Source organism: Chinchilla lanigera, unplaced genomic scaffold, assembly GCF_000276665.1.
Source record: "Chinchilla lanigera isolate Chin_1 unplaced genomic scaffold, ChiLan1.0 scaffold00028, whole genome shotgun sequence".
NCBI classification, from domain to species: domain Eukaryota; kingdom Metazoa; phylum Chordata; class Mammalia; order Rodentia; family Chinchillidae; genus Chinchilla; species Chinchilla lanigera.
Genome location: NW_004955429.1, coordinates 10,163,011 through 10,175,378, shown reverse-complemented (window position 1 = coordinate 10,175,378; position 12,368 = coordinate 10,163,011). Strand labels below are relative to the sequence as shown.

The following is a 12,368-nucleotide window of genomic DNA, read 5'->3' as shown; positions in this document are numbered from 1 at the left end:
TCAGACACCTTTGATCAGATAGCCCAAGTCAAATTCACATAAGTTCAAAGTCAAAGTTGTCTTGCGTTAGTTATCACCTGGTAGCCATAGTCCATTGGAAACAAATTCCCTTTTTCCACAAGCCTAAGATGGTGGGGGCCGTGATTCACAAGAAAAATGAATAACAATTCTAAAAATTGATGGGGGTGATTAACTCCTATACAGTTTGACACTGATGGGTATGTACCAGAATGTCACTGTAAATTCCACTTACGGTTCTATTTGCAGTCTTCTGGATAATAGGATATAGTCTCTAAATTATGAAGTCCATTAAAGTTAGTTCAGCTTATAACCCGTTTGTACTAGATGACTGTCATTGGGTGTGCTCCAATGCTTCCAGAAATGTGCAACTGTAAGAAAAGATAAGGCAGTCTGTTTTTGAAGAACATTGTGTGTGGAAAGATTGCCAGATCATTCATTGTTTAAGCTAAACAAGATAATGAACTGTGCACAATTTTAGGAGGGCCATGTTCCCCAAAAATATCCCTCATTTGTGTTTGTCCTCTCCTTATCAAAAATTTATTTATTTATTTATTTTGCATTTCAAGGCTACTCTCCACACTTATCCAAATGAATCTTATCTTTTACAATGAGCTAGTGACCTAATCCACATGCCTACAGTTTCTAAGATTTTGATCTCATTTCTCTTTTATTTTGTGAGGTTTTCTCAAAAAAAAAACCATCCTCTTGAGTTTTGCAACCCAAATAGCTGCTAATAAATTGAGTTCAAATCAAGAGAATTGCATTGTTTGAGGCCAGAACAGTGCTCTGCTTTTCTATCAATGAAATCTCACCTAAAGTAAATGATTATTTCTTCTGATTTGATAAGCTATGGTATATAAAATAATTTCTGAAATCATATCATCTTTAGCTGTTTGCAAAAGGAAAACATGAGAAGAAAACGTGGTTTGAATCTCGGGATTTTTGTAGAGCCCTGGGTGGAGAGCTAGCTGCTATCAAGAATAAAGATGAACTGCAAGCAATATGGAGATTGATAACGTAAATATCTTTTCCACGTAGCACTTCTTTCTTTTACCTATTCGGTGTGAATGATATTAAGAAAATACTTATATTCTGAAATTGTTGGTTCAGGATGCTTCTTGGAATACCTGCATCATATTTTAAATCCATGGACCCTTTTTGATCTAGTTTGAGTTTAGTATTCTTTAACATTATACACATAAATCCATCAATATATTATTCAGTAAAGGTAAAAGATACCCATTATATATTTGTAGAGTGAATGGATGAATATCTTCCAGTGCTTTACAATTAATTTATTCTGAAGCAGAGACCCACTGTCAAGAAATTTATGGGTTGTAACAAAATGTACATCTTTTGCATTTTATTTTTAGTTGTTAAATCGATTTACTTCTGTACTATCTAATTTTGTTTTGGAGGCAACTTTCAATTCTGGTTGATTCTTATGGGTGACCAAACTTGATCCATGCAGTAGCATATGTCCTCGTTATGTTTTGCAGGAGCACTAGAAGTTATCATGAGACGTTCTGGTTGGGACTGACATATGGCGGTAGTTCAGAAGGCTTCACTTGGAGTTCTGGCTCTCCGGTGAGTAATTTGATTTAACATATTATTTTCTATATCATGCATTCATTTTTGTTATCTTTTGGTTTAATCAATTTTTTGTAAGACAGGTTATTATGATAGCTTTCTTTAAAAATAAACATGAATTTAGGGTTACTATTTTGCCATTACCTCATTTAGTTTTGCTTACCCAAAGTGTAGCTATGGCTGCCTGGATGAAAAACTATTTATCCTAGTAGTTTATCTAAAATATTTTCATTCTGTACAAAATTGGCACATAGGAGGTTACACTTCTCCAAAACTGAGCATGTTCTAGCCTTTTCTAGATCAGTACAAGTAGGCACAACTCGTGGTAATCCCACTGGTAACTGTCTGGGCTTGTTAAACTTCTCTATTCCCAGAATTGGAGAAATGAGAAGTTATGGCACTGCCAGCAATATTTAGCTGCTGTGGTCATCACAGGAAATGATTTTGTATAATTTCAGTTCTGCCTTCTTCTATAACCCACCAGCAACTTTTCAAGGCATGTGGGAAGATGGTCTATTTGATGGCTCCATTAATATTTGGATTTTATATTTAGATCTCTATAAAATAGACCATGATACTTAGCCCAAAACTCTGTAGCCTCTGATTTTACACTGAAAATTTCCATGATGTCTGCTATTGGCAGCTTTGTTAGCAACATTTTATAGGTCTTTTTCTTCTGTAAGAAGAATTAATTGTATTTCTTTATCTGACTTATGTAGTAAAGCGAAATCTTCCAGAAAAGACACTGAAATATTACTCCTTAAGGATGAGTTGGCAATTTAGCCACGTCCAATACTAAGAAGTGGAACCCTTGCTAAGTTTTCCTATATATAAATTCTACTTTTGTGGTGCTTGAATCCGTTCTATTTAATGAGAGTAAAGAAAATGCTGTAATAACCAGTTGTCTACCTTCTTCAGCTAAAAAGTTTCCATGTAGTAAAAGATGTTTTTTTGCCACCCGTGTTCATAAACTGTTTCAAAGCAAAGCTACAGTGAAAAAAAGGTAAATGGGTGAAAAAAATGCAAACATATCTTTTTTTCTGCTCCAGTAGGAGATTGGCATTCGCCGGACATATACGATAACAATTGTAATTTAGTATTTCTGCTAGAATATTGATTCTTGGCTTTTGGCTAAAATTAAGCATAATGTTTCTACCGCAGGTTATTTATGAAAACTGGGCTTATGGGGAACCCAATAATTATAATAACGTTGAATACTGCGGTGAGATGAAAGGTGACCCTAGTATGAACTGGAATGACATTAACTGTGAACATCTGAACAACTGGATTTGTCAGATACAAAAAGGTATAGTCGCCTATCTTCCTCTTCCTCTCAGATTGGAAAACCGTCCTGGCATCCCAGTATTTTACTTTTATTATTGGAAACAAGTAAAATAACAGTCACTTCACAGGATAAGAGGGAAGTCACTAAGCACAGATAAATGTTCCAAAGGAACAGAAGATCAAAAGGCCACCCCAGAATTCTAGACAAGAGTCACATCCACTAGCATTGTTCCCACGAGCAGCTGCCCTCGTGGCTCAGGGTCTGCCGTGGCAGGATTGGATGGGAAGGGCTCGTCCTGCCCTGTAAAGCAGAATCAGGAAAAGGCAATGCAGTGTCTGTTTTGGAATTTTTACTTTCTGGACTTCTATATTAGTTATCAGCTAATTAAACTTTTTGCCAAGCCTGAATATTTTAAGTATGGATTTCTGAAACAAATGTTCAATGCTATGAACAAACACCATCTGGAGATTCCCGGTGCTTTTAGACCCACCTTGTTATGCAAATTCTATGTAGCCAGGTCAAGCATCAGGGTCAGAGAATTCAGGACCTTGGGTTATGAAAAACAAGCAAATAAACAAACCTATCCTTGGACAAGACATACAGATAACTTTCTCCGCTGTAAATAGATAAAGGGAACTGCATTGCCCTCTGGTGCTGGGGAACTGTATCCACCGTCACTCTACTGAGAGGCACTGTCCGGCCCTCCTGCAGACTGTCCGCATATTTTCCTTCCTCCTTTCCTTATTCCTTCTCCAATGAGCCCAAGTTTTTAAAAAGCTCCCTTAACCACCAATGACTAATAGTAAACTTTTTGTATTATTTGTAGTTTTTCTGTATTCTTGCAGATGTTTAATACATTAAGCCCAAAGCTAGGTAACCTGAGCATTTTTAATCAGAGTCCAACAAAATCTAGATATATTATTAACCACTTGGAAAGGAAATTATTTTATTTAAATTTTATTGAAACATGCATTTAATAAGATTCTTTGAAGAAAATATACTTGTGTTATATGAACAAGGGGTACACATGGAGTAGTTTCAAATAAGGAAATTGTAAGTAAATTCACAGCTAATTATAAAATGTCTGACTGGAAAACTAGTGTCCTTTTTACATTTTTCCTTTTATTAGTGCTTGTATGTAGAACATAATGATTACATTCATCATGGGGACTGGGAGCAGGTACATAACACATCTTAATTCTTTTTATGTTCTCATCCCTGCTCCCTCCCTCCTCCATCAGGATCTTGGTTCCCTTCCCATTTACAAAAGATCTATCTCCCTGCTTCCTGTTTTTCATCTTTTATTTTGGTCTTTAATTTATTTATACTTTGTGTTTCTTAGATGAGAGAAACCATGGCATATTTAAGTTTATGTGCCTGATTTATTTCATTCAATATTATGGTCTCAAGGTGCACCCATTTTCCTACAGATGACTCAAATTTATATTTCTTGTGTATAAATACCACTTTTTTATCCAGTAATCTGTTGGTGGACACATAGTATGCTTACAACATTTAGTAATTACGAGCTGTGCTGCTATAAATATAGGTGTGCATGAACCACTGTAAGATGATGTCATTAACTCTTTTAGGAATATACCTTTCAAGGGGACTAGGTGGGTCGAAAGAAATTTTTACTTTTAGTATTCTGAGGAATCTCCATACTGATTTCCATAGTATGTGTACTAGTTTACATTACCCCCCAAAATGTAGAAGGGCTCCCTTTGCCCTACAGCCTTATCAGCATTTATTATTCTTTGGTTTCTGGATGATTACCATTTTTTCAGGAGTAAGATTAAATCTATGTTGTTTTAATTTGTGTTCCTGTAATGGCCAGAGAGTTTGAATTTTCTAATACATTGGTCATTTGTCCTTCTTATTCCAAGAAGCATTTATTCATTTTAGTTGCTCATTTTTTGATTGGGTCTTTTATTTGAGGGTGTCTAATTCCTTTGAGCTCTTTATATATTCTAGATATTAGTCCTCTGTCAAGGAGTAGGTGGCAAAATGTTTTTCCATTCTGTAGGTTGTCTCTTCACTCTTTCGGTTGTTTCCTTCACTGTGCTGAAGATTTTAATTTGATATGATCCCATTTGTTGATTCTTGATGTTATTAAGCACTATTATTTTATTTTGTTTTTGCAGTTGAGGTTCATTCAGAAAGTCTTTGCCCATTCCTAGATTTTCAAGAGTTTTTCTTGGTTTATCTTCCAGCAGATTATTTGTTTTAATATTTAGATTTTTGATCCATTTTTATTTTATTTTAGTACATGTTGAATAATATAGGTTTAGATTTAATCTTCTACATATGGGTAGCCACTTTTCCCAGAACCATATATTAAAGAGGCTATCTTTCCTCCAGCTTATGTTTTTGGTCCCTTTGTCACAGACCAAGCAGCTAAATGTGCTTTGGGTCATTTCTGCATCCTCTAGTCTGTGGAAAACTCATCTCTATTGAGCACCTGCTACATACCAACTACAACCCATATAATGTATTTTACCGTATTTACACATTTTACTCATCCCTTTTTGTAGCTGAGAAAATGAAGGCTAAACAACTTATATCCAGGCTTTGAATTTGGAGATCAGCTTCCTGCTTCTAAAGCTCATGTCCTCTCTCCTTTATATGATACTACTTGTGTCTACAAACTGCCTTCCAAATTCTGCTGGCTATTATTGTACATAATTTGTTTAAATATTAATTTCTAATTCCTTTTCCGTTACTCCTCCCCCCACAGCATAAGTGAGTAGGAGTCTGTGTGTGTGTTGGCTGGTGGATGGTAAAAATTTTTAGCAGTTTTGACCCATGAAAATGTAAGGATTGGAGCACATTTATATTTAATTTTCTCTCGTTTTACAGGAAAAACACCAAATCCAGAGCCAACACCAGCTCCGCAAGAAAGTAGGTGTTTCTGTATTTTCTGATCGCTGTATGAATTGTCTTTTTCTCCGCTCTCCTATCTGTTTTTTTTGGATTTTCCTCCGGTACCAGGGATCGAACTCACGACCTTGTGCTTGCCAGGCAGGCGCTGTGCCCCTGCGCTAAATCCCCAGCGCCCTCCCCTTTCCTATCTTAATGGAAAACTAATTCTTAGGAAGGTGGAGAGAAGTTCCTAATACTTTGAGAATCTTGTGAAAGGTTGGATTGTCCTCTCCAGAGAGAAGCCCCCCCACAGAAACAGAAGACCTATTAGTACAACGTCCCATGGATCTATGAATGCAATGCACGGGCTAGGCTCCTCTTCCTAACAAATGGCCAGTGGCTGCAGTAACCAATCTCCCAACAGGGAGACCTAAAAAGTACACATTTATTCCCCGGCAGTTCTCGAAGTCAGAATCTGAACTCAGTTTCACTAGGCCAAAATCCAAATATCAGTGTAATGATGCTCCCTTGAAAGACTCTGAGGAGAATCTGTTACCTTGTTTTCACCAGCTTCTGGAGCCGCTAAATCTGCAAAGGTAGTTCACGGTCCCTTCCGCCATCTTTAAAACCAGGAATGCAGCATCTTGCTTCAGTTGTCATATTGCTTCTGACACAGTCAAATCTCCCTCTGTCCTTCCACAAACACACTGGAGGAGCATTCAGGGCTCATCCAGATAATCCAGGACAATCTCTCCTTCTCAAGATCCTTAATTTAATTGCATCTACAGAGTTGCCTTCACGATGAGATAACATTCACAGATGGCAGGGATTAGATTCAGAATGTCCTTGAGGGTCCTTAGGCTTCCACAGCCTAGAACCCTAGAATTCCATGATTTGGAAGAAGCCTTCGTGTGTGAGTTCCTTGGTTCTCCAGTTCTCTAAAGTTCCCAGTTCATCTGTAAGACAAGTGAACCCAGTTTCCCACAGCTCTCATCTGTAGGACCTCGGACATCATGGGTGCACATATGTAAATCTTTCCAGCTGTGCTATTTGATTGACTAAAGTAATACTGGGAATTCTTTGACCCAATATGAACACATGGAGCTTGATTGGGAAGAGAAGCTGGCTGGTTTTAACAGGGTTGTGGAAAGTAGGTATTTGGCCTGAAGCAAGTTAGACTGTATTCGGCATCGACATTTTCCTCATTCTGAGCTCTTTGACATAGTTACCCTGTCCATGTCTGATTTTTGTTTTAATGTAAGTAACACTCATCACTTTTTCCCATTATGTTTTCAGATCCTCCAGTCACTGAAGATGGGTGGGTTGTTTACAAAGAGTCCCAGTATTATTTTAGCAAAGAGAAGGAAAGCATGGAAAATGCACGAGCTTTTTGCAAGAAGAATTTTGGTGATCTGGTTACTGTTCAAAGTGAAAGCGAAAAGAAGTTTCTATGGAAATATGTAAGAATGTGGTTAAGAATGGGATGGTGACATGTTATAAACATAGTCAGTGCCTGCAGTTGGCAGTCTAATATAATTAGACTAACATAACTTCTAGCTATGTGCTAAAGCTGAGTCTCCCAAACTCAGAGATATGGATGTGAATGCCTGAAGAACGGTAAAAGATACCTTACGGTTTGGATATTCAGGGCAGAATAATCTGGGCTTTGGAAGGATCCATAGTGATGGCTTTGAGTTAATTTGTTGTTCAAAGATTATAATTCTTAACTAATTATTATATCAATCAGAGACCCTTTGTATATTAAACAGCTTCATTATTAATTAAAATACCTGTTTTGTTGGATCAGATCATTGGCTAATACATAGTATAGCATGATTACTCATATAAAAATCTTCCTTGGTTGTACCAAAATTGTCATCTATTACTGAAGGTCTAATTTATTTTTTCTAAGGGTACTTGAACGAGTATCTTCTTGATTAAAAATCTTTACAGTATTCTTATTGTTTGCCAGAAAAAAAAATTCATTTAATTACAATGGTATGATTGTGTGGTCTAACTTATCTTACTTTGAAATTCTCAGGGTGTGTCCTAAAATACATTTCTGCACTAATTTACATATTTAAAACCTATATTATATATTAAATCCCTATAGGTGAAAAATATTTCTTTTGATGCATAATCCTCACTAGCTACTTGCTTTTTGGAAGGGGGTGCCTTCGATACCTATTGCAAGCATTTGATATTATAGAGAACAATTTAAGGTATTTGCTTCATAAATGTATGTTAAATTATGTACACCTTTTTATTTTTATGAAGAACATAACTTAGCATATACAATATTTCTGCATGCATTCATCCTTAGAAAAGTTTACAAATAGGTAGTCTCACTAATGCACTGATTTTGTTTAAGAACTTGCTTATTATGTGGTTATAAATTAAACTAGATAAAATTTTGTATTCTAGGTAAACAGAAAGGGTGCACCGTCAGTGTCAGCGTATTTTATTGGTTTATCAATCAGCTTGGATAAGACGTTTATGTAAGTAAATCAAACCAAAACACTTTTGCTTAGGACAAACTGATCTGAAAATACTGAGTAACTTTGAAGCTTTTGCTTTGGGGAACACATTTTAGAACTTCTGCAGCATTCTCAGTCTCCCATCCATGCACTAACCAGGCCTAACCCTGCTTAGCTTATGAGATCTGGTACATCCAGGGTGGTATAGCTATAGATAGCACTCTCACCCTGAGAAAGAAGCTCTAAAAAAAATTGAAAATAACCCTTTTAAATATTTTTTTCTTTATCTTTCCTGTTTTTTTAAAAATTAAGTTTATTGGTGCATTTTAGGTATGCTTCATAATCACATTGATCTTAGGGCATTTATACCTAGGGAAGATACCAAGAAAGGGACTAGCAATATTAATAATTCTTAAACAATTCAAAGTTGGATTGTGCAAAATATCACCTGTCTTTGATTTAGGATATCCTTCCTTAGCAGTAAATTGTCAGATAAGAAGATGTATTAGATAGATAGGGATCCTGAATTTATTTTAAAAGCTATGACCTGGTTTAGACGAACATAGATATTAGACCCAAAGGACCCTTTCCTGTTACGTCAGTCATTGCTTAGCACCTCTGGTTTCAAGTGCACTTTCCTTCAAAGGAATGATTATTTTGCTTTTTATTAAATACAAGGGCCAGAAAAAGCAAGGAAAGAGGGAGACAATTAGTACATTTTTGAGGTTTCTTTCCTCATTTACGAATACACATGTTCTTCCTGAATTCGAAGAGCAGAGAGGTCCTTGGGGCTCGTGCATAATGTCTTGGCCACATACATTTCACGGGACTTTTATGGCCATCTTTGAGCAATGGAGACCTAAATCAAGCTTGCTATTTCTAAAGAACAGGAGCATTTGATTTTCTTTGGACAGCAACCCGTTTTATCATCTCTAAACTGAAAGAGTCATATTTGGTGATCTCTTTTCCTTTCACCTCTCCCAGTCTCTGAATTTCTATAACTTATGAAAATAAACATTGGCCCGTCTACCTTAGAACAAACCTGAATCAACATAGAAGTCAGAGAGTGGGCCCAATGAGAAACTCAATATTTTCTGTCTCTCTGTGGTGGTTTGGTTATGTGGAGTCATGCCTAAGAGGACCATGGAAGGGTTTTGGCTTCTGGTCCACTTCTAGAGTCACTGGGATCTCCACTGCTTCTCCTACTTCAGGACTGAAGGTAGTTTCTTCCAAGGAGACAGCAGAAGGCCGACCAATAGTTAGTATTCATATCTCTCTGCTGGTGGCTGATTTCCTGACGGTTGATGATATCCGAAAACAAAGACAAGTGATATTTTTCAAGATTAAATGTGATTTGGAATTATCTGTAAACTGGACCAAAGGCGTGAGTTGGTTACTTTTAAAGACAAAGCCCAGGGGTGCACCCAGAGTACACGCATTTGGGGTTTTCCTGTTGGTTCCTGTAGGTTCCCTCTTCTGTTTGCTTCGTGTCCTGTGTGCCTGTCATCTTAACTGACTGGCCCTTTCCCATTTCTATGCTGCAGCCAGTTCTTTTTAATGACTGGAATTTGGTAAAATTCTTGCATTTTCTTTTCCAGTTGGATGGATGGAACCAAAGTGGATTATGTGTCTTGGGCCCCAGGTGAACCCAATTTTGCAAATGATGATGAAAACTGTGTAACCTTATACACAGATTCAGGTAGACAACACATAAATTCTTGAATGTGCTTTGTGATGTGATGTGTCATTTCCTACAGTCTTAGGCTAAGAGCAAAAAATTGTACATTTCTGTCACAAAGAGAGAATTCTGATTTCAGCAGCTTAACTGTTCAATTTTAAGGATGCTTACCATTAACTTAATAAAAGACATAGCATTCTCAATTCTTCCCAAATCCTGTAACATTTTTTTTCAAGTTCTTGAGGAAAATATTTAGAATACTTTTATCATCACTTTGATCTTTCTCTCCAATTTCTTGTTAATCTATAAAATTGGAATAATGATATAGCTGATCTGTTGAGAAGATTAAATGAGATAATGCATCTAAAACTGACGAGACGCTTAGGTATTATTATATTATTCTTACCAGTGATTACTAACTAGAAATATTTCTGCAGCAGAAAGTATATGCTTGGTTCATAGAAATCTCTTTGTAGAGTTAAACAGTTATCAGCTCTAAAGAAATAGCATGGATTTTTCTAGTCACTGGTACAAAAAGTAAAGTTTGATTGCATTCTAAACTATGTTTGAGAATCCTTACACAATCAAAATACATAGCTTCAAGGTTTTTTAAGGATAGGCATGTAAGTGAAATTTAACTCTTTTGCTCTTTGCCAGGCTTGTGGAATGACATTAACTGTGGTTATCCAAATACCTTCATATGTGAGAGACACAACAGCAGCATTAACACCACCCAAGAAGGACCCACCACACCCCCAACCCCAGGTGGCTGTAAGGATGGTTGGAACTTTTATAACAACAAGGTACTATACCGGGAGAAGTAGTCACAGTCTTGGCATTGATCAGTGTGGAGTGCGACAGAGAAAATCTTTCAGCTTAACTTTTGCTCAACGTTTTGGGGAATTTGGGGCAAGAGTAAGTGGAGATTCCAATGATAAATGTTCACTGGAAATTGAAAGCGTATTTGAGATATTATCCAAATAGTTGTAATCTTTATCTCGAGGGAGACTAAAATTTAGCAAAGAAAGTCTGTGAGTCATAAAGCTAACTTCATTGTTAAAGTTGCTATTTGGTCGTGCGAAAATTTATATTTACCTATACTTGTCTTGAATAATTTAATTTCCTTAGAGTCAACTTTTCCGTTTTAGTTAACCCTTGCTTTTTTAATTCCATCTCAGTGTTACAAAATCTTTGGATTTGTTGAAGAAGAGAGAAAAAATTGGCAGGAGGCACGAAAAGCTTGCATAGGATTGAAAGGGAATCTGGTTTCCATACTCAATGAGAGGGAGCAAGGTATGTGGGCCGTCCTCCAAGCACTGATGAACTGCAATGTGTGTGTTTGCCCTTAACATGGTAAGACATTGCTGACTACAACTGCTTGTTTAGTGTAAGCAAAAAAAATCACTTATGAGAAATGATTTTGTTCAATTTTAGACACAATTTGCTGGGCTCTGTCTGTAGAATTCTTTCCCATGTTCATTGCAACGCTACAAAGCAGGAATTGTTCCCTGATTTCCTGAGAGAGGGAACAGTGTTTGGAGAGACTTGAGTCAGGCAACTTACCCCCTAAGAAGTGGGTTTGGGGATTAAACCTAAGTCTGGCCAGCTTGCATTCGCCTCTTTCCACTAAATCTTCATTTCCCAGAGTCAAAGAAGAGTAGAGGTAGGAACACAACGAAAAATGGCTGACTTCACATTTATTCTTTTTATAGTCAGCTGACCATATAATTTATGATACAGTCAAACTGATAAATATTCAAATTCGGAAGAGCATTTTTTATAAAACCGCAAGATAAGCGAGACCTATGAAGAGCACTGATGAGAAATCTTGCCCTGTCCCTACAGCAGATTGTAAAAGTGCGATGTATTTATTGTCAGAAGGGCACTTACCACTTTTGCATAGTGTCTTGGGGCCACCTTTGGGGCAGTAGCTATTTAGTTAAATTTGTGATTTGAATTTGTGGCCAACTACAGGTGATTCAGACTAAACTGAGGAAGGCTTAGGAAACAACTGCAAGCAAATTATAGGTCAAAGACCCACTGCTTGGGGCTGGGGATTTAGCTCAGCGGCAAAGCACCTGCCTGGCAAGAGCAAGGCTGTGAGTTCGATTCCTGGTACCAGAAGAAAAACAAAAAACAAAAAAACAAAGATCCTCTGCTTAAACAGTTTGGCACGCACAGGAAGTAGACTTTGAAATGATCTTCAGGTGTGATCCCAGAAGGAAGCCTATTGAGGGGCAGTTACAGAGAAATACTAGATTTAGGCTCAATATGAGAGGTCATTCTAATAGCTAGATGAGCTGCATGGTGAGGGAGGTAAGGAAGGAACTGTGCAGATACTTGAACAGGAGGTGCTCAAAGGGATACTGTAGAGCCACGGGTGGCTGGAGCACGGTGTAGAAAAGGTGTTCAGTAGATGTTTATCGTGGGTATAAATTCATGAGGATGTTGTAGA

General features: G+C 37.1%; 1 protein-coding gene across 1 annotated transcript in view; it reads left to right on the top strand.

Annotated features, from left to right (window-relative positions):
• Mrc1 (mannose receptor, C type 1) overlaps positions 1–12,368 on the top strand; it is a 93,144-nt gene that overhangs the window by 57,163 nt on the left and 23,613 nt on the right. Inside the window, exons 13-21 of the mRNA XM_005386959.2 lie at positions 911–1,038; positions 1,521–1,608; positions 2,773–2,917; positions 5,756–5,797; positions 7,055–7,218; positions 8,183–8,256; positions 9,834–9,934; positions 10,571–10,716; positions 11,092–11,206. Of these exons, the coding sequence (XP_005387016.1) occupies positions 911–1,038; positions 1,521–1,608; positions 2,773–2,917; positions 5,756–5,797; positions 7,055–7,218; positions 8,183–8,256; positions 9,834–9,934; positions 10,571–10,716; positions 11,092–11,206 (1,003 nt within the window). The remainder of the gene's footprint in view (positions 1–910; positions 1,039–1,520; positions 1,609–2,772; positions 2,918–5,755; positions 5,798–7,054; positions 7,219–8,182; positions 8,257–9,833; positions 9,935–10,570; positions 10,717–11,091; positions 11,207–12,368) is intronic.